The 27,301-nt window shown below is 41.5% G+C and overlaps 1 protein-coding gene across 7 annotated transcripts in view; it reads right to left on the bottom strand.

Moving 5' to 3' along the window:
• The window catches only part of SULF1 (sulfatase 1), a 199,909-nt gene that overhangs the window by 33,870 nt on the left and 138,738 nt on the right, over positions 1-27,301 (bottom strand). For all 7 annotated transcript variants that reach the window (XM_027561145.1, XM_027561142.1, XM_027561140.1 and 4 more), the window contains 5 exons: positions 18,629-18,779; positions 17,520-17,695; positions 15,746-15,874; positions 15,419-15,475; positions 14,521-14,650 (listed from right to left, as the gene is read on the bottom strand). In XM_027561145.1, coding sequence (XP_027416946.1) covers positions 14,521-14,650; positions 15,419-15,475; positions 15,746-15,874; positions 17,520-17,695; positions 18,629-18,779 — 643 coding nt within the window. The remainder of the gene's footprint in view (positions 1-14,520; positions 14,651-15,418; positions 15,476-15,745; positions 15,875-17,519; positions 17,696-18,628; positions 18,780-27,301) is intronic.

Raw genomic sequence — 27,301 nt, 5'->3', positions numbered from 1 at the left:
TCTTCTGCATTGCAAGCAGATTCTTTACCAGCTGAGCTACCTGGGAAGCCCAATCTAAAGTACTACCATAATTCATTTATTAGAGTAGGACTTTGTAGCACTGAATATCACCTATCTTCTGCCTGGGACCTGGGAATGGCATTTCATACTCATATTGATGTGGCTTATTGGAAAAATCTGGACTTTCAAGCTAGAAAAGCCCGATTTGAATATGTTAAATTTATCACATTGCTAGATACCAAGGGAACATTTCGTGCAAAGATGGGCTTGATAAAAGACAGAAATGGTATGGACCTAACAGAAGCAGAAGATATTAAGAAGAGATGGCAAGAATACACAGAAGAACTGTACAAAAAAGATCATCATGACCCAGATAATCACGATGGTGTCATCACTCACCTAGAGCCAGACATCCTGGAATGTGAAGTCAAGTGGGCCTTAGAAAGCATCACTACGAACAAAGCTAGTGGAGGTGATGGAATTCCAGTTCAGCTATTTCAAATCCTGAAAGATGATGCTGTGAAAGTGCTGCACTCAATATGCTAGCAAATTTGGAAAACTCAGCAGTGGCCACAGGACTGGAAAAGGTCAGTTTTCATTCCAATCCCAAAGAAAGGCAATGCCAAAGAATGCTCTAATTACCGCACAGTTGCACTCATCTCACACGCTAGTAAAGTAATGCCCAAAATTCTTCAAGCCAGGCTTCAGCAACACGTGAACTATGAACTTCCTGATGTTCAAGCTGGTTTTAGAAAAGGCAGAGGAACCAGAGATCAAATTGCCAACATCCGCTGGATCATGGAAAAAGCAAGAGAGTTCCAGAAAAACATCTATTTCTGCTTTATTGACTATGCCAAAGCCTTTGACTGTGTGGATCACAATAAACTGTGGAAAATTCTGAAAGAGATGGGAATACCAGACCACCTGACCTGCCTCTTGAGAAATTTGTATGCAGGTCAGGAAGCAAGTTAGAACTGGACATGGAACAACAGACTGGTTCCAAATAGGAAAAGGAGTATGTTAAGGCTGTATATTGTCACCCTGTTTATTTAACTTATATGCAGAGTACATCATGAGAAATGCTGGACTGGAAGAAACACAAGCTGGAATCAAGATTGCCGGGAGAAATATCAATAACCTCAGATACGCAGATGACACCACCCTTATGGCAGAAAGTGAAGAGGAACTCAAAAGCCTCTTGATGAAAGTGAAAGTGGAGAGTGAAAAAGTTGGCTTAAAGCTCAACGTTCAGAAACCTAAGATCATGGCATCTGGTCCCATCACTTCATGGGAAATAGATGGGGAAACAGTGGAAACAGTGTCAGACTTTATTTTTGGGGGCTCCAAAATCACTGCAGATGGTGACTGCAGCCATGAAATTAAAAGACGCTTACTCCTTGGAAGGAAAGTTATGACCAACCTAGATAGCATATTCAAAAGCAGAGACATTACTTTGCCAACAAAGGTTCGTCTAGTCAAGGCTATGGTTTCTCCTGTGGTCATGTATGGATGTGAGAGTTGGACTGTGAAGAAGGCTGAGCGCGGAAGAATTGATGTTTTTGAACTGTGGTGTTGGAGAAGACTCTTGAGAGTCCCTTGGACTGCAAGGAGATCCAACCAGTCCATTCTGAAGGAGATCAGCCCTGGGATTTCTTTGGAAGGAATGATGCTAAAGCTGAAACTCCAGTACTTTGGCCACCTCATGTGAAGAGTTGACTCATTGGAAAAGACTCTGATGCTGGGAGGGACTGGGGGCAGGAGGAGAAGGGGACGACAGAGGATGAGATGGCTGGATGGCATCCCTGACTCAATGGACATGAGTCTGGGTGAACTCTGGGAGTTGGCGATGGACAGGGAGGCCTGGCGTGCTGTGATTCATGGGGTCGCAAAGAATCAGACACAACTGAGCGACTGAACTGAACTGAACTGATAGAATGGGCAGCAAGTCAGTTACACCATCAAAATTTTTTTTTTTTTTTTTTTACCATCTAAATTTTTATAGGGTCATGAGCAGTAGAGGTAACTCATAGGAAGAACTCAGCACATGGCAGGTACTCAACAAAGGTAGCTGCTATTACTATTATTATTTTTGCACACACACACTTTATTATTTATAGAAATTTACCTAATGGAAGCTTCATGAGAGGTAGTCATTTTTAACGGGGATGAGTATTGGGTTAGGGATCTGAGGACCTCAATTTTAATTTTCTTTTGCTGCTAACTCTATGGCCTAGAGCAAACTGCAGCATATCTTTGTTCTTCCAGATTCCACATCTGGTAAAATAACACTTATTCCTCCTGGCTTCAAGGATCTGTCATGAGAATAAATTGTTGACCATTTTTGGAGTTCTGAAGAAAAGATGCACTATAGGAATCTGAAGCAGAACTATTATAGATGACCTTTAACAATGCCTACCCAGTCCTTGGGCAAGTCACCCTTCCCTGGTTGTAAGCTGTCTTAAATATAGTAATTAGTGTTTCGTGGGAAGGTTGCAAGCTTCGAATCACACAGATCTTGTTTTGAACAGACTTGTCACCCTTCTAACTGTGAAAATTTGGTCAAGTAACTTTCCCATTTAAACCTCATATTTACAATGGGCATAATATCTATTTTTAGAAGAGTTTTCAGGTGAAAAAATGTCCCATGTAAAATGCTTAGGACAGTGACTTCCCTGGCAGCTCAGTGGCTAAGTCTTGCGCTTCCAATGCAAGAGGTGTGAGTTCAATCCCGGTGGGAGAACTATTAATAAGATGCCATACGCCATGAGTTGTGACCCCAAAAAAAAATGTTTAGCATAAGTATTAGATGATGATAGAATTCTGGGTACTTCCCTTTCCTGAAGTAACCACTTGAGGATCATTATAGTTTCTATGTTTCGAATTGTATATATTTCTCAGATTGATTAAGAATGCCCTGTAAACTTATTCAGTAAGTGTTGTCTTACTAAGTATTTAGTAAGACACTTGGTCGTATCTGACTCTTTGCAATGCCATGGACTGTAGCCTCTGTCCATGGAATTCTCCAGGCAAGAGTACTGGGGTGGATTGTCATTCCCTTCTCCAGGGGATCTTCCTGACCCAGGGATTGAACCTGGGTCTCCCAAATTGGAAGCAGGTTCTTTACCATCTGAGCCACCAGGGATGAGTATAAAAAATCTTATTTATATAACTTATACCCATTTTCATGAGTAAGAAAAAAACTGGTGACAACTTTTTCGAAGGTACACTGCAATGAAAGCTTAATTTTATATACATATATGCACATGCATTAATTCTGTTATTATACTCCCTATTACATGGATTTGGCTCTAATGCAGGTCGGATTATATTCTCTAAGATGTAAGAATGATATACTAATTTTCTATAACCTGGTTATCTGTTAACCCAGTGCCGACATCATGGGAAGCAGTTACCTGCATGAGGACATGTGTTTAGAATTTTCACCTGGGATTATTGTTGTTCAGTTGCTAAGTTGTGTCTGACTCTTTGTGACCCCATGAACTGCAGGACACCAGGCTTCCCTGTTCTTCACTATCTCCTTGAGTTTGCTCAAACTCATGTAGGATGAATGTAGGCAAATGGGTAAAAGTGGTCAAAATATACAAATTTACAGTTATAAAATAACCTCCTGAGGGTGTAATGTATAGCATGGTAACTACAGTTAATAACAGCCTAGTACATATTTGAAAGTTGCTAAGAGAGTACATTTAACAAGTTCTCAGTACAAGAAAAACAAATTTTAACTGTGGGGTGATGGATGGTAACTAGACTAATTGTGGTGATCACTTTACAATATATACAAATATTGAATCATTAAACTGTACACCTGATACTAATACAATGTTATATATCAATTATACTTGAATTAAAAAAAGAGTTTTCATCTCAACACTGAGGAATATGGCCATATAAACATCCTTGTTCAAATTGCTACTAGCTCAAGTTATTTTCAGACTTTCTCACAAACATGAAATAGAGTTATTTGTGCTGAAGATATTTATCTCCTGCTTTCTCTGAGATGGGGTGAAACAGGATGGGGCAGGGGTTGGAAGGGGGAGGGAAAACCAGAAAAAAGATAAAATGTTTCCTCCTTTAGATTTTAATGTGAATAACCATTTGTAAAAGTCGCTGTTGGAATGTTGGAAGAAGTATGGTTCTTGCAAACGAGGGAAAATAAGATTGGTGAACTGACCTTGGCTAACAATCAAGAGCCAGTATTTGTTGAGTGCTTGCTATGTGCTGGGGACTCCTGCGATACATTTAACTCCTACAGTCTTTTGCAGCAACCCCTGGAGGCAAGTACTATTTTATGCCCATGTCACAGATGAAGAAACTGAGGCAGAGTTAGGGTAAGTAATGTGCCTGCAGTCACATGCTAAGCGAACAGCTTGGATGCAATCCTGGTCGATGAGGACACCGATACAAAAGGGGATTGGTTTGGGGCAGAATGTGAGGCTGCCGATAGGTTGAGGGAAGGACCTTGGGAAGGCGGAGGTGAGAACTAACACGCAGGAGAGAACGTTATGCTTGAGACACATAGACACTGTTATGCATGAACAGACAACTAATGAGAATCTGAAAAGACCCTGATGCTGGGAAAGACTGGAGGCAGGAGGAGAAGGCAGGATGAGATGGTTGGATGGCATCACTGGCTCGGTGGACATGAGTTTGAGCAAACTCCGGGAGATGGTGAAGGACAGGGAAGCCTGGAGTGCTGTAGTCCATGGGGTCCCAAAGAGTCGGACACGACTCAGCAACTGAACAACAACTTAGCTGATTCACTTTGCTGTACAGCAGAAACTAACACAACATTGTAAAGCAACTATATTCCAATAAAAATGAGTAAGAAACAGAGAGACAGAGGGAAGAGGGGAACCTGACCAGGGTGGGCACAGTGGGAAATGAGAGAGTATGAATTAAATAAGCTGGGATCACATTATGCAGTTGATGGGAAAAGCGTCTGTCCTCAACGTTTGTTTCTGAGTTGTTTGGAGCATTACTAAAGATGGTTTAACGTTTAACCCTGTGATTTGTGTTCTGAAAAAGGCAAAGAAGCCAAGCACCTAGGGAGATGACCGGCCATTCGGCCTCATCCTTCAGTGCAGGCTAAAGAGAGCAGGAGACTAGCCTTCCATATTGAGGCTAGTTGAGACTCTCCCTGTTGAGATGAGAGTTGAGCCAGAGGATGGCATCTGGAGGCTCCATATTTCTGGCCGATTTCTCTGGAGCTCAGAGAGCCAGGGCAAGGGGAGGTGGGGAGGGGATGGCCACAAGCCATGTTGTGATCTTCACCAGGGCTCAGCGGGTTTCTGGAAACAGGCAGTGCATTTCTGGCACACTAACAATTCTAGCCAGACCTTCCTGGCAAATGCCTTTTTATTCCTGCTCTGCAGCTGGTCACAAAGGGTCAGAGGGACCTCTGGTCAGAGGGATAATTTTTGGATGACAGCATAGATCCTGGCACTAAACCAGTTTACACTCAACAGGCTACATTTTAATTTTCTTTGCCTGATGCTGAGGTCTTTTCAGAATTTTAACAGATCTTTGATTTTGTATTGATACAATAGTAGAAAGGCAAACTAAATTACAAAGATGCTGGAATTCAATGATTTAACAAAAGGACATGCCATTTGCTCTATAAAAAGAAAACAAGTTGCTTTTTTCCTCGTAAAGGACAGAGAATATATGTATAAAATGAACTTCAAAATGGAATGCCCAGGGAATTTCTCTTTTATGTAACTCCTATTTAAGAAATCAATATCTATACCTAGAAGAGGAACAAAAAATGACCACCCTCCCCCAGCATGAATGGTTTTCAATCTTGGCTGGTCAAAGGAATCACCCAGGAGCTTGAAAAAACAAAACAAAACACTGCCACCTGGGCCCATCCTCAGGGATTCAGATTTAATGTGTCTGGGCTGAGATTCGAACATGGGCATTTCCAAAGGTGCTTAAGTGATTCTAATCTGAGGTCATGGTTGAGAGTTGCTACCCTAGATGCTGTGAGGGATTCATGGAGGCAAATGCCATTGACAATTTCAAGCAGAAAATCTACTGTCTTACATTTTTGCAGAGGCAGGATGTTCTGGGGAAGAAAAGATTTGAACATGAAGTGAAGAGATGCAGGTTTTGACATTGGGTTGGTGGCTTAAGTTTTCTGGATCTAAATTTCCTTATTAGGAAAAGGATACCATTTGATCAGAAGATTTCTAAGCCTCCTTCCAACTTTGACATTCTTAGATTCCAGATCTGTGGTTTGTAATGCTGTTAAAAAACACACATGCCTTGACCATCCCTGCAGACATGTTCATCTGATTGGTCTGGGGCAAGGCTGGACATCAGTATTTGCAAAAGCTCCTCAGGTGATACTGATGTGCAGAAGAACTGAGCATCACTGATCTATGTTCTCCATTGAACCAACTTCAGATGAAGCTGAGCTTGTACATGACTGTGTGCATGCATGTGTGTGTGTGTGTGTGTGTGTGTATAGTGTGCACATAAGTAAGCGTGGGGGTGTCACATCAGCTGAGAGAGTGATGGGAATTCACACTCAGCCTTGTATTAACTCAGAAACATGGAAGTAATGCTAACACATATGTCCATGCTGTCTTAATTACTCCGTGCTGGTTGTTTAGTTCACATGATGGAGACGTGATGCCAAATGTCTGGGATTCTGGCCCATTTTCGTTCCCTATTGGCTTCATAGGAATGAAAACAACAGGTAAGATGGCCTGGAACAATACTCACACACTACTTTAAAGCTCACCTAGAACTTTACATACATGATGGCACTTTATCCTCCCAAGACACAGATCAATTTTCTTTCCAGAGACAGAACATCCAAGACACAGGAGAAACCGTCTTCTGAAAGAACATACAACTGGAAGGGAGTGGATGCCAATATTCTAACCCAAACTTCTGAACTTCACACTGCTCCTTCTTTTATTTACTCCACTTCCTGAATCCACATTGACCGTACCAAACCATCCTAGGAGACCAGACATGGGGTCTGTTGGAGGAGTGAGGGGAAGGCACTATCTTTTGGGGGATTAGGAGTGAAGTGAATCAGGCTAATGGTGCTGATTTTTCCTCTACATTCCATGGAGAGTCAAACCAAGGGTGTTCCCTTTGAAGGAAGGCAGCTAACCTTGGTGAGAGCAAGAAAAGCAGGGCACAGGCCAGGTGTAAAACCCATGTCAAGGAAAGAAAACCCAAGCAAGTCAGTTCAAGACTTGGCTGTCATCTTGATCCTGAACAGTCTCATTATTCTGGACTTTTTCTTCCCTTCTAAAAGCCAATGATATAGTAAATAAAAAGACAATCTTCAGGGACTTCTCTAGTGGTTCACTGGTTAAGAATCTGCCTTCCAATGCAGGGGACCTGGGTTTGATCCTTGGTCAGGGAGCTAAGATCCTACAACCTCAGAGTGACAAAGCCTGCATGCCACAACTACTGAACCCTTGCACCACAACTGCAGAGTCCGTGGCCACAATGAGAGATCCTGCATGGCACAGTGGAGATCTCATATGTCGAAACTAAGATCCAAAGCAGCCAAGTAAATAAATAAAAGGTAACTTTATTTAAATCATTATCATAAATAAATGATAATAAATGAAAATTTACCATTTTTTAAAAAAAGGTAATCTTCAAAGTAGAGCCAAAAAGAAAGAGCAAAAAACCGACATACAAAGATTCTATAGAATATAACCAAGCTATGTCAGGTTGGACTTATAGGTTTAATAACTGCCTTGAAGAGGCTCAAAATTTTCTCAAAGTTCTCAGCTTCTAAAGGCATGGTTTGCCACCACCTATAGAGAGAAATCACCATTGTGCCGAGTGTAATTCTTTGCCCATTAATTCAGGCACTTCTCAAAGAGATCATTGCTAATGTTCTTATATACTTATATGAAAGTGAAAGTATTAGTCACTCAGTTGTGTCCAATTCTTTGTGAGCCCATGGAACCTGCCAGGCTCCTCTGTCCATGGGATACTACAGGCAAGAATACTGGAGAGGGTTGCCATTCCCTTCTCCATGTGATAGAAACCAAATTCAGAGTGATTAACAAAGCAACAGAGGAAAATTCCAGGGAGCCACGCATGAAAACATTTCATGGGGGCAAAATGCGTTTAGAAAACTATAAAAAAAAAAAGCAAAGTGAAGTTTTTAACATAGTTGGCATTTAGCAAATGAGTGAAGAGCTGGGGCCAGTAATCTAGTTTATGCTGTATTTGCCCTTGAGGACATAAATTAAAATTTCAGCATGAGCCATATAGAGAGGTTTGCAAAAGTGTATACTGAAAGGTAGGCCATGAACCTTATCTTCAAAGGGTTATAAGTCTCTCCACTTAGCTGAAATAGCAACCAGATCACTAATGTGCATGAGATATATTTAACACTGAACATTTCCAACTCCTGAATAGAAGTAAAATTAGTCTATTGAGGCTGCCTCATAAAAATCGTTTTAGAGCTACAAAACAATTCTGAGGTTTTAGTCATAATACTACTTGGAGCTTCCACAAGAAGGATTTGGAGACTTCAAATTAAAATATAATGAATAGGTCTAAGCTTCTCCACTAAACACTTGAAAATTAAGGCTTAGCAGAGTGCTATGAAGGCTTGGTTTTATCCCTTAATTCAATAGCCCTCCCTCCTCACCTTTTTCCACTTCAAAGAGATTTCTGTGTACAAAAAGACACAAGGAAATACAGAGCGGATGAGGGTCAAGTAGTTTATTATGAACATCTATTCAATATGGTTAGATGCCATATAAAAAGCGTATAAGAAACGAGGCCATTTCAATAATAACTGGGCTACCCATTTTATGAGTCTGATACCTTGAACTGGTGTTGGCTAGTTGTGTGACTATCCAGAGGTCAGATTAAAAAAAGGAAAGAAAAGACAGAATTGAACTTCTCTTCCTCTTGTTAAAAATTTACCTTGGAAGGCATAAAGTGGCCCAAGTTTTAGAATAAGACAATTTATGGATTCCCAGATTGTAAAATGAAAATGACTATGCCTCTCTTGACAGGGGTGATGATTAAATTGAGCTAATGTGTATAAAACACTGCATACAGTGCCTTACAGATTGGGAGTTTGGGATTGACATGTACACACTGCTATATATAAAATGTCTTTCCATAAAAAAATAAAAGATGTGTTAGGCTCAGCATATTAACAAAAGGCAAAAGCTCAATAAATGTTATTTTTTCTCTTTCTTCCAATTCTGTTCTAAGTTGTAATGACTTAGGCAGAAATTTAGTCCCTCTCATCGTGACATAGTGTTTTTCTCCCAGGTAGCATAGATTTCAAGCAAGAGTATTTAAATTAGTTTGTGTTCCTATGTTCTCAGTTTCCTTAAAAACAGGTCTGTGTAGTGGGAGACTTTAATACCCGACCATGGATAGACCTATGGATAGACCAACTAAACAGAAAATTAACAAGGAAACACAAACTTTAAATGATACAATAGACCAGTGGATAGACCAACTAAACAGAAAATTAACAAGGAAACACAAACTTTAAATGATACAATAGACCAGTTAGACATAATTGATATCTATAGGACATTTCACCCCAAAACAATGAATTTCACCTTTTTCTCAAGTGCACTTGGAACCTTCTCCAGGATAGATCACATCCTGGGCCATAAATCTAGCCTTGGTAAATTCAAAAAAACTGAAATCATTCCAAGCATCTTTTCTGACCACAATGCAGTAACATTAGATGTCAATTACAGGAGAAAAACTATTAAAAATTCCAACATATGGAGGCTGAACAACATGCTGCTGAATAACCAACAAATCACAGAAGAAATCAAAACAGAAACCAAAATATGCATAGAAACGAATGAAAATGAAAACACAACCCAAAACCTATGGGACGCTGTAAAAGCAGTGCTAAGGGGAAGGTTCATAGCAATACAGGCATACCTCAGGAAACAAGAAAAAAGTCAAATTAACCTAACTCTACACCTAAAGCAACTTGAAAAGGAAGAAATGAAGAACCCCAGGGTTAGTAGAAGGAAAGAAATCTTAAAAATTAGGACAGAAATAAATGCAAAAGAAACAAAAGAGACCATAGCAAAAATCAACAAAGCCAAAAGCTGGTTCTTAGAGATGATAAATAAAATTGACAAACCATTAGCCAGACTCATCAAGAAACAAAGGGAGAAAAATCAAATCAACAAAATTAGAAATGAAAATGGAGAGATCACAACAGACAACACAGAAATACAAAGGATCATAAGAGACTACTATCAGCAACTATATGCCAATAAAATGGACAACTTGGAAGAAATGGACAAATTCTTAGAAAAGTACAACTTTCCAAAACCGAACCAGGAAGAAATGGAAAATCTTAACAGACCCATCAAAAGCACGGAAATTGAAACTGTAATCAGAAATCTTCCAGCAAACAAAAGCCCAGGACCAGATGGCTTCACAGCTGAATTCTACCAAAAATTTAGAGAAGAGCTAACACCTATCCTGCTCAAACTCTTCCAGAAAATTGCAGAGGAAGGTAAACTTCCAAACTCATTCTATGAGGCCACCATCACCCTAATACCAAAACCTGACAAAGATGCCACAAAAAAAGAAAACTACAGGCCAATATCACTGATGAACATAGATGCAAAAATCCTTAACAAAATTCTAGCAATCCAAACCCAAAAACATATTAAAAAAAATCATATATCATGACCAAGTGGGCTTTATCCCAGGGATGCAAGGATTCTTCAATATCCGCAAATCAATCAACGTAATACACCACATTAACAAATTGAAAAATAAAAACCATATGATTCATCTCAATAGATGCAGAGAAAGGCTTTGACAAAATTCAACATCCATTTATGATAAAAACCCTCCAGAAATCAGGAATAGAGGGAACATACCTCAACATAATAAAAGCTATATATGACAAACCCACAGCAAACATTATACTCAATGGTGAAAAATTGAAAGCATTTCCCCTAAAGTCAGAAACAAGACAAGGGTGCCCACTTTCACCACTACTATTCAACATAGTTTTGGAAGTTGTGGCCACATCAATCAGAGCAGAAAAAGAAATAAAAGGAATCCAGATTGGAAAAGAAGTAAAACTCTCACTGTTTGCAGATGACATGATCCTATACATAGAAAATCCTAAAGATTCCACCAGAAAATTACTAGAGCTAATCAATGAATATGGTAAAGTTGCAGGATATAAAATCCACACACAGAAATCCCTTGCATTCCTATACACTAACAATGAGAAAACAGAAAGAGAATTAAGGAAACAATTCCATTCACCATTGCAACACAAAGAGTAAAATACTTAGGAATATATCTACCTAAAGAAACAAAAGACCTATATATAGAAAACTATAAAACATCAGTGAAAGAAATCAAAAAGGACACTAATAGATGGAGAAATATACTGTGTTCATGGATCGGAAGAATCAATATAGTGAAAATGAGTATGCTACCCAAAGCAATCTATAGGTTCAATGCAATCCCTATCAAGCCACCAATGGTATTTTTCACAGAACTAGAACAAATAATTTCACAGTTTGGATGGAAATATAAAAAACCTCAAATAGCCAAAACTTGAGAAAGAAGAATGGAACTGGAGGAATCAACCTGTCTGACTTCAGGCTCTACTACAAAGCCACAGTCATCAAGACAGTATGGTACTGGCACAAAGACAGAAATACAGATCAATGGAACAAAATAGAAAGCCCAGAGATAAATCCATGCACCTATGGACACCTTATCTTTGACAAAGAAGGCAAGAATATACAATGGGGAAAAGACAATTTCTTTAACAAGTGGTGCTGGGAAAGCTGGTCAACCACTTGTAAAAGAATGAAACTAGAACACTTTCTAACACCATACACAAAAATAAACTCAAAATGGAGTAAAGATCTAAACGTAAGATGAGAAACTATAAAACTTCTAGAGGAAAACATAGGCAAAACACTCTGACATAAATCACAGCAGGATCCTCTATGACCCACCTCCCAGAATATTGGAAATAAAAGCAAAAATAAACAAATGGGACCTAATTAAAATTAAAAGCTTTCACACAACAAAGCAAACTATACCGCTGCTACTGCTAAGTTACTTCAGTCGTGTCTGACTCTGTGCGACCCCGTAGACGGCAGCCCACCAGGCTCCCCCGTCCCTGGGATTCTCCAGGCAAGAACACTGGAGTGGGTTGCCATTGCCTTCTCCAATGCATGAAAGTGAAAAGTGAAAGTGAAGTCGCTCAGTCGTATCCGACTCTTAGCGACCCCATGGACTGCAGCCCACCAGGCTCCTCCATCCATGGGATTTTCCAGGCAAGAGTACTGGAGTGGGATACCATTGCCTTCTCTGAAGCAAACTATAAGCAAGGTGAAAAGACAGACTTCAGAATGGGAGAAAATAATAGCAAACGAAGCAACTGACAAATAATTAATCTCAAAAATATACAAGCAACTCCTGTGCAGCTCAATTCCAGAAAAATAAATGACCCAAATCAGAAAATGGGCCAAAGAACTAAACAGACATTTCTCCAAAGAAGACATACAGATGGCTAACAAACACATGAAAAGATGCTCAACATCACTCATTATCAAAGAAATGCAAATCAAAACCACAATGAGGTACCATTTCATGCCAGTCAGAATGGCTGCTATACAAAAGTCTACATGCAATAAATGCTGGAGAGGGTGTAGAGAAAAGGCAACCCTCTTACACTGTTGGTGGGAATGCAAACTAGTACAGCCACTATGGAGGACAGTGTGGAGATTCCTTAAAAAACTGGAAATAGAACCGCCATATGACCCAGCAATCCCACTGCTGGGCATACACACCAAGGAAATCAGAATTGAAAGAGACACGTGCACCCCAATGTTCATTGCAGCACTGTTTATAATAGCCAGGACATGGAAGCAACCTAGACGTCCATCAGCAGACCAATGGATAAGAAAGCTGTGGTACATATACACAATGGAATATTACTCAGCCATTAAAAAGAATACACTTGAATCAGTTCTAATGTGGTGGATGAAACTGGAGCCTGTTACACAGAGTGAAGTAAGCCAGAAAGAAAAACACCAATACAGTATACTAATGCATATATATGGAATTTAGAAAGATGGTAACGATAACCCTGTATGCAAGACAGCAAAAGAGAAACAGATGTATAGAACAGTCTTTTGGACTCTGTGGGAGAGGGCGAGGGTGGGATGGTTTGGGAGAATGGCACTGAAACATGTATATTATCATATGTGAAACGAATCACCAGTCCAGGTTTGATGCATGATACAGGGTCCTCGGGGCTGGTGCACTGGGATGACCCAGAGGGATGGGAGCGGGAGGGAGGTGTGAGGGGGGTTCAGGATAGGGAACACATGTACACCTGTGGCAGATTCATGTCAATGTATGGCAAAACCAATACAATATTGTAAAGTAATTAGCCTCCAATTAAAATAAATAAATTTGTATTTTAAAAAAAAGGAAAGAAAAAAAAATACACAGAAATTGAAATAACATCCCCTCCCCCAAAAAACAAAACAAAACAGGTCTGTGTTAATTCACCGCACGGTAATTCTTTAGTTCTTATTGGTAACACTTGGTGTTCTGGGTAGCCCTGAGTTCTCTACTTAATATTCTATAAATGAAGAGGATTGAATCTAATGAAATATTTGATGTCAGTAACTTTGTGAGCACAGGTAGAAACAATAAACAAATAGAATATGGTTTCCCTTTTCATTCCTCAACCTTGGTCACAGACTCTGTCCTTCTCTCCGGGTTAGATGACATCTGATCCTACTCCAGGGTGTGGAAACCCAATCATGGCTCTTGGGGTGGTTTGCTGTCCAGAGGCTCAGTATCTGCCTCAGATCTTGATTAAGCTATCTCTTGACACGTCCTGATCACCTGTTAAGAGGGGTGGGGTTTTCTCCTTAGATGCAAACAGTCTCTGAACTTTCTAACACAGGACTATCCATTTCCTAAGTCTGATATCTTGAACTGATGTTGGCTAACTAGGTGGATATCTAGAAATTTCACTAGAAGCACCATCTTTTTTAAATGGAGAAAGCCCAAGCAGTGATGAGGAGACCCAGCTGGGACCAGTCAGACATTGCTCAGTCAGTGGAAAGGGGTTGCAGTGAGCACTCCATGACTGCTATGAAAAGCTTGCTGCTGCTGTTGCTAAGTCGCTTCAGTCGTGTCCAACTCTGTGCGACCCCATAGACGGCAGCCCACCAGGCTCCCCCGTCCCTGGGATTCTCCAGGCAAGAACACTGGAGTGGGTTGCCATTTCCTTCTCCAATGCAGGAAAGTGATAAGTGAAAGGGAAGTCGTTCAGTCGTGTCCGACTCTTCGCGACCCCAAGGACTGCAGCCCACCAGGCTCCTCCATCCATGGGATTTTCCAGGCAAGAGTGCTGGAGTGGGGTGCCAATATGTACATTATCTGACATGTTGCAAGTCTTTACATCAGAAATGGAGAAGCAAATGAGTGATGGTACAGAAATGCTGAGTCACTCACCTGCCCGGGCTGTTCACAGGCTGTCTGGTACCTGGCTTGCTGGCACAGTTCTTTGACCCTCTCATATTTAGGCAAGTGATTAGACTGTTGGATATTCTTGTTTGATTCCTCTTTCTTACGTAGAAATTTCCTTTGACAGAAAAAGAAAAGCTTATGTGAGAAGTGATCTGAAATGACCTTCACTGTGACGCCTGTCTTTTTTTTTCCTTCCCTGTCACATGACTCCACACTCTCCAAAAAGCAATAAATAGTTATCAAGTCTCTACCCACAGGAGCCCAACATTTTATGAGTCCTTTGGGAAAATTACAAGCTGGGAATTATGAAGATGAGAGATCAGGGAAGGAAAATCACTTCCTTCAAAATCTTCATTTCAAAACTCTGAGCATAAATGTTCAGCTTTATAGGCTCAAAGTTCATTTTTGTTAAAAAGCAATGATAGAAATGTTTTTCTCTTGCCTAGGGTAAGCATGGAGAAAAACAAAGACAATGGACATTACAAATAGAAAGGAGAAACCCAGAAATGACTCTGGAACAGTTATTAATACAATCTCATCTATTTGTCTATTCAAAACTAGGAAAGGCACATAAGGAAAAGAAGTGGAAGGGCATCAGGCAGAACCTGGAAGGGATAACTGAGAAAGTCAATTAACCGGTTCATTTAGGAACTGAGGTGGACACACGCTGTGGGAATCCACGGCCTCATAAAGACTGTGGTCCCATCTTTGCAATTCTGACTCAGCCATCATTACTCTGCTGGCCAGAGGAGGATGAGTCTTATGACTAGGTTTACGAAATCCACACGCTTAGTAAACCAAAATAAGGGGGAAAAACATTCCCAGCAGGGAGAGCTGCCCACAAAGACTCGTTCCCAGAAGCACCCCAGGAACCAATAATTACCCTCTTTCCACGAGGAATGTATCACGCCAAATTTTGACCTTCTTGTTTGTTCGAAACCTGGAAGCAAAGTAATAATATTTACTGTTGGCACTGGGACACTTTTCCAAATGGATCTGTGCTAACAGTTTATTTAAAGCAACACCCCTCGCTTCCCGCAGACCAGGACAGCATCTCCATCATCACGCCATTCACAAACAACGGAGGAGGTGCTCAGCTCAAGGCGATCCCCGGGGGCGGAGGGTATTTTGCCTCCACTTCTGTTGGCTGCTGGCTGGCTCTGGGAGCTGGTGTGCTCGGGGCTGGCTGAGGGGAAGGAAACTGACGCACCTGTTACCTGGCTTTTCCTGGTCCAGAAGTTTGAGTACAGACTTGCCGTCTATGTCAGGAGGTGCGTCGAGCCCTGCGATGTCCAAGATGGTAGGGGCCAGGTCAATGTTTAGAACGATCTGTGGGACTCTGTAAAGGGACAAGATGGTTATGCCTGGGCCCCAGCACCAGTGGAGGGCCCCACCAGGACTGTTTTTCCCATCCCAGTACTCCCTGGCCTTCACTGCTTCGCAGCTTCTCATCTGGTTGCCCAGGAATGGTGGTTGATTCTGGGAGGTACCTGAGTGCTCAGCCACTGGGACCAAGAGAAAGACTGACTGTCACAGGGGTCAGGCTGGAGACAGGCTTGTCCCCCTGAGTTCTGGCCACACCTCAGACAAATTGTGGCCTGATGTTTGGCTTTTGTAGGCTATGTATTTTCTTCTGAAACCTGAGAGTCCATCACTCCTCTGTTGAACTAGGGCTTTGAAATCAATCTTCTGAAAAAGGACACAAGGTTTTTATACTTGAATTAAATGTATGCTGCCTAGCCTTTCAAACATAAAGCCTTCCAACTCTAGATCCAGTGCTTCCCCAGGAGTTTCCAGCGATCTGGAGACAATGCATGTGTGCACATGACTCCTTTGCATGTGTCACCCAGTCGTGTCCAACTCTTTGTAACCCTGTGGACTGTAGCTCACCAGGCTCCTCTGTCCATGGGATTTTTTTCAGGCAAGAATACTGGAGTGGGTTGCCATTTCCTCTTCCAGGGGATCTTCCTGAACCAGGGATCAAACCCCCGTTTCCTGTGTCTCCTGCATCGCAGGTGGATTCTTCACCTGCTGAGCCATCCGGGAAGCCAGGGAAAGACATAATAACATTCTCCAAAGCGGCCCTTCTTATTGCCATCACTTCCTCCCCAGCATGCACTGGAATGCAGCAGCAGACAAGCCACATAGATGAGACTCAGATTATCTGGCATCTGGGCCCCACTGCTGTCACATCCAGGATGGGGGAACTCTGAGAGGGGCGTGCGTACCCTGTCTGTGCAGCTTCTTCATTGTGAAATCAGGGGTCCAGACTGGATGCTCTTGAAGGGTCATCCCAGGTTTTGAATTCTACTTGCACTCTTTTCTTTCACGCTTTCGGTAACTGATTCATGTAAAGGATCTCATTTTACACTACACATTATGGTGTGCTGGCAGGGCATACAAAATCCATTTATGATGGGAATACTGACATGCAAAGGGATGCAGTGACTTAAGATGACAGAAATGGAATTTCAGTCCTTCAGGCTTCTTTTCTTAAAATTCATTTAAAGTTCATTTAAATACATTTTAATTAAATAAAATGTATCTAAAATTATTTAAACTTTAAAGTTCTTAACATTTAATTTCCTTTAAAAATTCTTCAGTAATAGTTTTTTTTAAAAAGCAACCAAGAGGATGGCACTGGTTATCATTTTAAAAAAAGATTCAAAGAAGGTAAGGATGACATACCTAAAATCACACTCTATGTCTGTGTTCACAGTCTCATGGATTCTGGTCGGTTTGAGAGAGCTAATCATTGATACAGTTATTTTTCCTTTCTCTTGAAAGAGTAGACATTAATTTAGCATGTGGCAGGACTGGGGGAGGGGTGGGGTAGGCGGGAGGTTTTGTCTTCTAAATTATGAACCTACACTCACCCTTTTTTGTTTGGACTAAAGGAAACCAGACCCTGAGATTGGTAATCGAATTATCTCAGACATACACGAGCTATGACAGTTGAATGTTGGAAACAGAGAAATACGTACATGGATCCTGGCTCTACACTTGGCCCACGAATAAAGAAAGGCACACGGATATCAAAGTCATATGGCATGGATTTCCCCTTGACCAGTCCAAATTGCCCGATATGGTAACCGTGGTCGGCGGTATAGATGATGTAAGTGTTCTCCAGCTCACCCGTTTCCACAAGCATATTATATAGCTGAAACACAGCACAGACCTCAGTCAGAAACAACTGTGATGGCATAAGATGACAATAGCGTCGCCATGATTCCCCTCAAATCCTTTTTCCATTATTTTTAGAAGGCAAGAGTTGCTTTAATAGGGCTGACAAACATGTACGTTTATACACATTTTTCAAGTTGCCTGCAATCCTGGAGGGAAAAAGTCCAGTAATACAGTTGATTCTTATATAACTTTTCTTAATCTGGCTTATTTTTGCCTATTTGAAAAAAAAAAAAAAAAACCACACAAAACAACCTCTACCATCAAACTTTAAGGTTTTACTTTGAAAAATCCATTTTAAAGCAAATTTGACTATCATCCCTCATATTTAGTTATCAAAGATTAAAAACAGGCTACCGCTGAGCCTGATCCAGTCACATCCAGCCTTTAGGCATGTCTTGTTTGGTTTATGTTATCTGTAAAACTCAGGAAATTTCAAATACAATTTTTGTATTTCTGGCTTCTTTTAAAAGTCAGAAGACTTAATACTGTATCCATATTTTCACAAGACCAAAATTAGTTGAAGCTGAGTAGCTGTTCCTTGCGTTAGATGAGGGAGTTTAGATTTGAGTTCACCGTGATCCTCACCATGCCCTATCGCCTTATACTCTATCTACTTTAGCTATCTACACTATTTGCTTAACCCCTGAAGGTATTTGTGGTGATAACCCTTGATTTATGATCAAAGGTTTATGATTTTTGGTCAACTCCTTTTTGCTACTGGCTCCACAAGAACCAAGCCTAGAAAGAGAACAAGACGAGGGGGGATGATGAGTTCACAGAACACCCAGCCCCCACACTCTCGCAAAATGAAAAACAACAACTACTACAGAAGCAGGGTTGGCAAGAATGCATCTGCACAAGGGGAGCTGGACCAAAGCCCATCCCTGGGGCCGGTTCACGGGCTTACCCGTTCCACAGAATCATCCACTGACATCAAAGTTTGCAGCCGTTTGCGATGTAGAACGTTTGTGAACTCCATGTGGATGGGCAGCATGGGTCCCGTGTACTGCATAATCCAGTGTTTGTCCATATTGGGCGCATAGTTATAACTAGGAGTTCTGCAAATATCCAGAAACGAGTCTTACTATATATGCTTTTTAGTCATTTAGAGAAATAGTTCACGTTAAACGTTGTGAAATAACCATTTAGGAAAGACTTCAGACACAGCTAAAGAATTTTTCTCTCTGGTACATCTCTGTGTTTGTAAAGCGATTTCAAGTGTGCACCACCCCAGACCACACGAGTTCTCTGAAGGTGTATGGGTTCAAACTTATAAAACCAAGACTGGCAGTGAAAATCTAATTAGTGCAAGTTCATTTAGGTTCATTGAATAAAATGTGTAAAAATACCTCGAGATGATTGTGGTCATGTTACAAATTTACAGATAAAACTCAGTAATGTAGAAGGGAATGTTCTCATGGTGATGTTAACTCATAAAAGTTTACTGCTAATTAGGCTATTAAATATAGTCACTAATGTGTTACGTGCAGTGATGAAGAATCATAATTTCAACACATTTTATCTCTAGAATTTACTAGGGTATTATATTGATTACTTACATATCTAGTCTCTGAATTTTTCTCATTCCTAACCTCACATATAGATATCATCAATTTATTGGATTTGCTGGAATTACAAGCAAGTCTACTACAATATACATGTTTATCAGTAAAGCTGTTCATTATAGACAAATCAATATAGGTACAGGCATAATTTTTGCTAACTATAGGGAAGTGAGTCCTATTGTTCTAAAACAGGTGGTTCGAGCCTATATTTAATCTATAGAGATCTAAGCAGTGCCCATACTTCCCTTTGGGGACCCATAAAGTACATTACCTTCTCTTTGAAGTCTTCCCCAACTCCCTGGATCATAAGACGCTGCCACTTCACACCCCCAAAGAACATATCTATGCTAGAATATATCTATGCTTTTCACACTGAGAATTGTTTTTCATTTGACCTCTCCATCAGACTATAACATGTTTGAACTTTCTCCTTAGCTGATAAGCCTATGAAAGTCAGTCACTCAGTCATATCTGACTCTTTGAGACCCTATGGACTGTAGCCCACCAGACTCCTCTGTCCATGGAATTCTCCAGGAAAGAATACTGGAGTGGGTTGCCATTTCCTTTTCCAGGGGATCTTCCCGATTCAGGGATTGAACCCGGGTCTCCTGCATTGCAAACAGATTCTTTACTGTCTGAGCCACCAGGGAAGCCTATAAACATTGTTTAATAGTGAAAATTCAGTATTTACCACGGGTCAGGGACTGTGATAAGTGTTTTGTTCACATCTACTCATTTAATTAGCTCAGCTCTTCTGGGAAATAGGTTTATCATTCCCATTTCACAGGTGAGAAAACTGAGGCTTAGCAAAGCTAACTTTCTCAGGTTAACAAAAGTAGCAGGGAATCGAACCAGGACTTGGTTCCAAAGCTCATTTGCTTTAACAAAATGAAGGGAAAGTAAAATGATGGGGGCTTCCTGCATCTGAAGCTGCTCTTTGTGTGAACCACAACTGTGCAAATAGCCAGTCTCTCAGAACAAGAGAGGCTGATAGAGGAATCTGATTACTGCTCTCTGTTCCGGGGAGAACCCTATCAGTGAAAGGCGGTGGATAATGATGACTGCAGGAGATCCTGTGACATTGTTTACATCATAAAACTAGAGAAACAGTCAATCACTGTGACCTGGTGAGTCCAGAAGCCTCGACCATGTTCTACTCGTCCCGTCATGGAGCAAATTTCCTATTGAGGAAACTTGGAGTTTCTGAGCTGCGTGACTGTACACAGAACATGAGGCTCTCTATATGCTACCTGTTACTATATATTTTCTTCTACCAGTGGATTTGCAGCGCTTCTCTTTTAGTAGTTGAAAATGCTGTTTTGGTACCATTGGCCTTCCTGTGTAGAAAGTTACCCTAATCATCTGTATGGATGCTGGCTGCTTAACGAATGCCAATACAACACTGAGCACAAGAGAAACTGTCCTTAAAAGTGTACAAGTTATGCTGAGAGGTGTCAGTCAACTTCCTTTTAAAGAGACATATTTGTAGGGTAGGTAAATGTAGCTCAATTTGCTCACCTGGAAATGGGGATAAGAGCATCTCATAAAAATCTGCTTTGAGGAACAACAAATCTGACTAGGGACTTCCCTGGTGGTCTAGTGGTTAAGATTCGGTGCTTCCGATGCAGTGGGCGTGGGTTCGATTCCTGATTGGGGAACTAAGATCCTACATGCTGCATGGTGCAGCAAAAAAAAAAACAATAAAAAAAAACCCAAAAAAACTCAGCCTCTCACCCTCTAAAATCTTTAAACCTGTCTATTTATCTATTATCTATCTATTTAAAGTGCCCAGAACAAAGTACCTGAGTTTCCTACATAAGCCAATAAACAAATGTATTCTATATAAGGATCTGGGTGGGAAAAAAAATCCGTGACATTAAATAAACAAATTTTCAGATATCACTTGCCATTCTTTATCAGAGAAACTGTCAGCACGAACTTTCCTCTGCTCACCAAGCAGACAACTCATGAACCGAATGGTCCCATTTTTGGTCTGAAAGGGTTCTTCGTATCTCCCATTGCACCACAGACCAAATGAGACCCTCGTATTTCAGAAGCCTGGGCAGTAGGAAAGGACTTAAGCCCGGGTTTCTTATTCTTAACGCAGCATGTAACCTTACAAACAAGATTAGAGGAAGAGACTGAAGAGGAGGAGGAGAGAAGGGGGAGCTTCTAAATCCCAGAGGAAAGAGATTTTCACCGTTGGGGGGAGTGTGAGGTCAGAGAAATAGAGCAAGCTGGTCACGAAAGGTCCTTCACCACTTACTGATACGTGCCCTGAAAAAGAATATGGCTATAAAAGATTACACGGGCTTTCTTCATAATACCTCACCAGCCTCCTCTTACTGCCTTTGATGTCGGTGTGCTTTAATTTAAAAATAAACCTAGTTGACTTTTTTTTTTTAACCACAAAACCTCAAACACAAATAAAAATTACAATAGGGAACCGAGAAGCAGGCTCATGGTGGGTAAATCGTATCTTCCACCGGTTACCTTCCAGTGCTTGGCACGGCTCCATCCACCTCGCCCTGAGGAACAGGGAAGCTCGCAGCAAATTACAAGCCTCAAATTGGACTCCCGGATTTACAGAATGACATATGTTCAGTCTGGCTTTTATTAAAAGGGAGAGTTTGGGTCTATTGTCGAAGCTGTCCTTCCTCCATCCCATTTTTTTTTTTTTCTTTTCTCTTAATTTCTGAATATGGGAGATGACCACTCCCCCTCCAGCTCTGGGGACAAGATCCCAGGTGGAGTCTCAGCAGGAGGGGGAGGATAACCATTTGCCTTTTAGGGGAAGACAGGCTGCCACTGCTTCCCACAGAATAGCAGCTGTTCAAGGGGCCTGCAGGTGGAAGGTTGGGGGTTGCTGGAATTGACAGTTGTTGAAAACTGATCTTTTGCCAAAGACCTGTGGGTGCCTCCCGCTGGTGTCTGCCAAATTCCTGGAAGATGCATTCTTCTGTCCCTCTGCCCTGTGATAATGAAGGCTTGCTGCCCTAACTAAGAATCAACTTACAGTGATTCAGACGGAGCTGGGAGCTGTTGGCTAAAAACGCGAGACACAGAGAAGCAGGTGACTGTTTTAGGGAATGGTGGAAAACCACATATCCAATTGTTCCAGAATATTCTGGAATCAGACCTGAATTCTCAGCCCAGGACTGTTGCTTACTAGTGTGTGATCTGGAGCAACTTTTTTCTTTTTCTTTAAGTCTGTGTTCCCACATATCTGTAATGGGAGCAAGAACTCCAAAGAGTTCTTGTGAGGCTTCACAGAGGCTTCAAAGGACAAAACCTGGGACCACTCATACTCATAGGAAGCTGGGAGAGAGCTTATCACATCACAGCTCACTGATGGCTGAGGCAGCCCCGAGAGGGCAGCGCCTCTTACTGTAGTCCGTTGTTCAGTTGCTAAGTCGTGTCCGACTTTTTGTGATTCCCATGGACTGCAGCACTTCAGGCTTCCCTGTCCTTCAAAATCTCCTGGAGTTTGCTCAAACTCATGTCCATTGAGTCGATAATGCCATCCAACCCTCTTATCCTCTGTTGCTCCCTTCTCCTCCTGCCTTTAATCTTTCCCAACATTAGGGTCTTTTCCAATGAGTCAGCTCTTCGCATCAGGTGGACAAAGTACTGGAGCTTCAGCTTTAGCATCAGTCCTTCCAATGAATATTCAGGGTTGATTTCCTTTAAAAGTGACTGGTTTGATCTCTTTGCTGTCCGAGGGACTCTCAAGAGTATTCACCAGCACCACAATTCAGAAGCAACAATTTTTCAGCACTCAGCCTTCTTTATGGTCCAACTCTCACATCCATACATGACTACTGGAAAAACCACAGCTTTGACTAGACGGACCTTTGTCAGCAATGTGATGTCTCTTCTTAATACACTGTCTAGGTTTGTTATAGCTTTCTTTCCAAGGAGCAGGTGTCTTTTAATTTCATGGCTGCAGTCACCGTCCACAGTGATTTTGAAGCCCAAGAAAATAAAATACTCCTATTTTACAAACGAGACAGTAAAGCATACGGAGATGGCTCAGAAAGGACAGGTTGGGAACCCTGCTCCTTTCATGATGTCACACTGAACTGTCCTCTCCAACAAGCATCTCAAACTCCCATCATTAAAAGAAGTGATCCATACATTTCTTCTATCAAAAGTTAAGTCCTGGGGTTTCCCTGGTGGTCCAGTGGTTAAGAATCCTCTTTGCAGTGCAGGGGATGACTCAGGTTTGATCACTGGTAGGGGAATTAAGATCGCACATGCTGCTGAGCGACTAAACCCACGTGCCACAACTAGAGAGTCCGTGCACCGCACCAAGACCCCATGTGCCGCAACTGAGATCTGACAGCGCCAAATAAATAAATATTTAAAAAGTAAGTCCCAAAGTTCTTAGCTTTTATCCTGCTTATCCTGATTTAAAATATTAGCTGCTTCTGTTTCTCACTCAGATGCCTCCCACCAGCTGCTGTGTTCCTACATTTGTTACAAATACAGAATCAAGTCTGACCCTCCAGAACACCCTGGAGACATATTTGAAAAGGTAGAGAACTCTGACTCTTTGCTTGAAAATGGAGAGGACAAAGGATGAGATTGTCATAAAAAAGAAAAACAAACCTCAAAAATTCATGTCAGAGTGTCAGCCATGTGTGTCTGGTCTGGTGAGGCTTTCTGTGTCTGTTCAGATACACGTTTGGCCCAGAACTGTGCTCTCCAGACCGTATACTCTTAGGAACGCACCTGTAAGTCTCAAAAGATGATTCCAATACTTATAAAAGGTGAGCTTTCACTAGCAAGGCTTCTCTGCACATTGTTTTTCTCTAGTCATCATTTGTTCAGCGTTATTGCTCAGCGCAGGCTTCCTGGTGGCTCAATGGTAAAGAATCTGCCTGCCAATGCAGGAGACATGAGTTGATCCCTGGTCTGGGAAGATCCCCTGGAGTAGGAAATGGCAACCCACTCAAGCATTCTTACCTGAGGAACCCCATGAACAGAGGAGCCTGGTGGGCTACAGTCCATGAGGTTGCAAAGAGTCGGACGTGACTGAGCAACTGAACAAAAATATAGTTGCTCAGCACAGTATTGCTCACGGACGGATCCCTCAGACCACTGCACTTCCATGTTCAACTTTTGCCGTCAATATCAGATTCTCCCCAGGCTTTGCTTTTCTTGCTAACATTGCTTATTGACATAACAAGGATAAGATTTCTCAAATCAATCATGTCCCCTTTCTTCTTGATGGGTGGACATTTTAGGAGACTAATTCTTAGTAGCACAGAAATAGTTTGAAGAAATGCATGTGTTGCATATTAAACCCATTCTCGGGGAAACACAAAGAACTTAGCAGTTCATTTGGTACCACTGATGGCCTCTGCTGTCACCCCAAAGAAAATACATTTTGAGTATTTTATATTTGAACGTGTGTTTTCTTCATTTGCTATTAGTCTCATGGTGGTGGTGGTTTAGTTGATTGGTTGTGTCCGACTCTTGGAATCCCCCAGGTTCCTCTGTCCCTGGGACTTCCCAGGCAAGAATACTGGAGTGGATTGCCATTTCCTTTTCAAGGGGTCTTCCTGACCCAGAGATCAAATCCACATCTCCCCCACTGCAAGCAGTCTTCTGCACTGCAGGCAAATTCTTTACCACTGAGCCACCAGGGAAGCCACCCGTCTAGTCTCATACAACAACAAAAATCCTAACACTTAATATCCTTATTGGTAGCAGGATCATCTCTCACTGAGAAACAGGTCTCAATTCCCAGAATAAGCTGATTGTACAGATTCAAGAAGTACACACTCAAACTATTAAAATTGGATATTCTAGACAATCTCCCAAGCCACACCATCCCAGCCTTCACTAAAATGAAACTTGATGAGACTTTGTGGAGAGATTCTCCACTCGAGTTCAAATGTCTTTAGGTGGGTAACAACTGAACACGTGCAGGATAACATCAAATTGTCTTGATTACAGGTGCATCCTAAAACTTTACAATAAAAAAGATACACGCTAAGTAGCTTCAGTTGTATCTTACTATTTGTGACACTATGGACTGTAGCCCTCCAGGCTCCTTTATCCATGGGACTTCTCAGGCAAGAATACTGGAGAGGGTTGTCATTTCCTTCTCCAGAGGATCTTCCTGACTCAGGGATTGAATCCAAGTCTCTTACATCTCCTGCACTGGCAGGCAGGTTCTCTACCACTAGTGCCAGTTGGCAAGCCTTACAATAAAATGGCATATCACAAAACTAATTCAAAGACTCTTCCAACGATGATGCTATGAACTCCAACTAGAAATTGTGTCAATACATACATAGGGAACACTTCTACTAAAAATTGTGACTGTGACAGATATTGAACAGGCCTGGTGTAGTGGGAAGATCTAGGGCCCAGAAGAGTGGAGTTTGGGCTTCAGCTTCATCCCTATCTACTTACGTGACTTGAGCAAAGCCGCTGAGTCTTTTTTTTTTTTTTTTAATAAACTTTGGGTATTCATTTTTTAATCTAAAAATTTATGGATTTATACTATCACTAGGTATCCTTTAATTCATAAAACCAATTGTTCAACTACTTTCACACTATTTTTAAAAGGGTTTTAATGTCAGCTAGTTGGAAGGGTTAACATGTTGATGCATTTGCTAAACAAAAATGTATCATACGACTAAGGCAGCAGGAGCCGTGCCCACCAGGCAACGGGAAGTAGAGATGGATCCTTTGGGAAAGAGATGCCTTGCATAGCAGCAGGGTGTCATTCGTGTGGTGTTAAGTGTGGATATTCTGAAGTGTGGCTGGACATCAAGGATCTGAGTGAACAGCCAGTGCAATGGGATATGTAGTAAATGACAGAGAGAAGAATACAGAGGTAATATGGGAAGTGTGTGTGTGAAGGTTACTCAGTCGTGTCTGACTCTCTGTGACCCCATGGACTATACAGTCCATGGAATTCTTTAGGCCAGAATACTGGAGTGGGTAGCCTTTCCCTTTTCCAGGGTATCTTCCCAACCCAGGGATCAAACCCAGGTCTCCCGCACTACAGGTGGATTCTTTACCAGCTGAGCCACAAAGGGAGCAATTAATCCTGCTCAAGTCAGAAATGTTTATGGAGGATTTAAAATTCTCTCCTCTTTGAAAGCATATCCTTTTATGTATTTGTGGAAGAAATGAAGAGAGAATGTGCAAATTCTTTTTAAGGCAAGACATTTCTTTCCAACTTGAATTAATTTATCTGGCTGCATGACTCAGCATGTTAGATCTTAGTTCCCTGACCAGGGATCAAACCTGCACCTTGTGAAGTGGAAGCATGGAGTCTTAACCACTGGATTGCCAGGGAAGTCCTTTCTTTTCAACTTTAGGCAACAAAGGTGTTTCAGAAATGTTCTGAGGCTTCCTAAGGGTAGTTGTCCCTTTGACATGCTGTGTCCATCCCAAACTCTACGATCAGAACAATATCTGCAAGTTAGTTGATGTGGATTGTTCTGCCTAAATTTTGATTTCACATGAACCTGTGTGTCTGTGTGTGTGTGTATGTGTGTGTGTACAGAGTCAAATGCATTTCCAGGGATAGAAAGAAAGAGCTGTTGAACTGGAACAAAATTTTTCTTTAAGTTCATGGAGACATGCTGCTGCTGCTGCTGCTAAGTTGCTTCAGTCGTGTCCGACTCTGTGAGACCCCATAGATGGCAGCCCACCAGGCTCCCCTGTCCCTGAGATTCTCCAGGTAAGAACACTGGAGTAGGTTGCCATTTCCTTCTCCAATGCATGAAAGTGAAAAGTGAAAGTGAAGTCGTTCAGTCATGTCCAACTCTTCACAACCCCATGGACTGCAGCCTACCAGGCTCCTCTGTTCATGGGATTTTCCAGGCAAGAATACTGGAGTGGGTTGCCATTGCCTTCTCCGTCATGGAGGCATAGTTGGTGGAAAAATGTCAAGGGATCCTCAGCATCTCACAGAATCATCAAGAAGGCAAACGTAATCTCTTTTCTCATCAGCTTTTGTCTATAAGTGAGTATTATCACATCACTGA

This window comes from Bos indicus x Bos taurus, chromosome 14 (genome assembly GCF_003369695.1).
Source record: "Bos indicus x Bos taurus breed Angus x Brahman F1 hybrid chromosome 14, Bos_hybrid_MaternalHap_v2.0, whole genome shotgun sequence".
Classification (NCBI taxonomy): Eukaryota; Metazoa; Chordata; class Mammalia; order Artiodactyla; family Bovidae; genus Bos; species Bos indicus x Bos taurus.
Note: the sequence above shows the minus strand (reverse complement) of the source record. Positions and strands in the feature narration are given on the sequence as shown.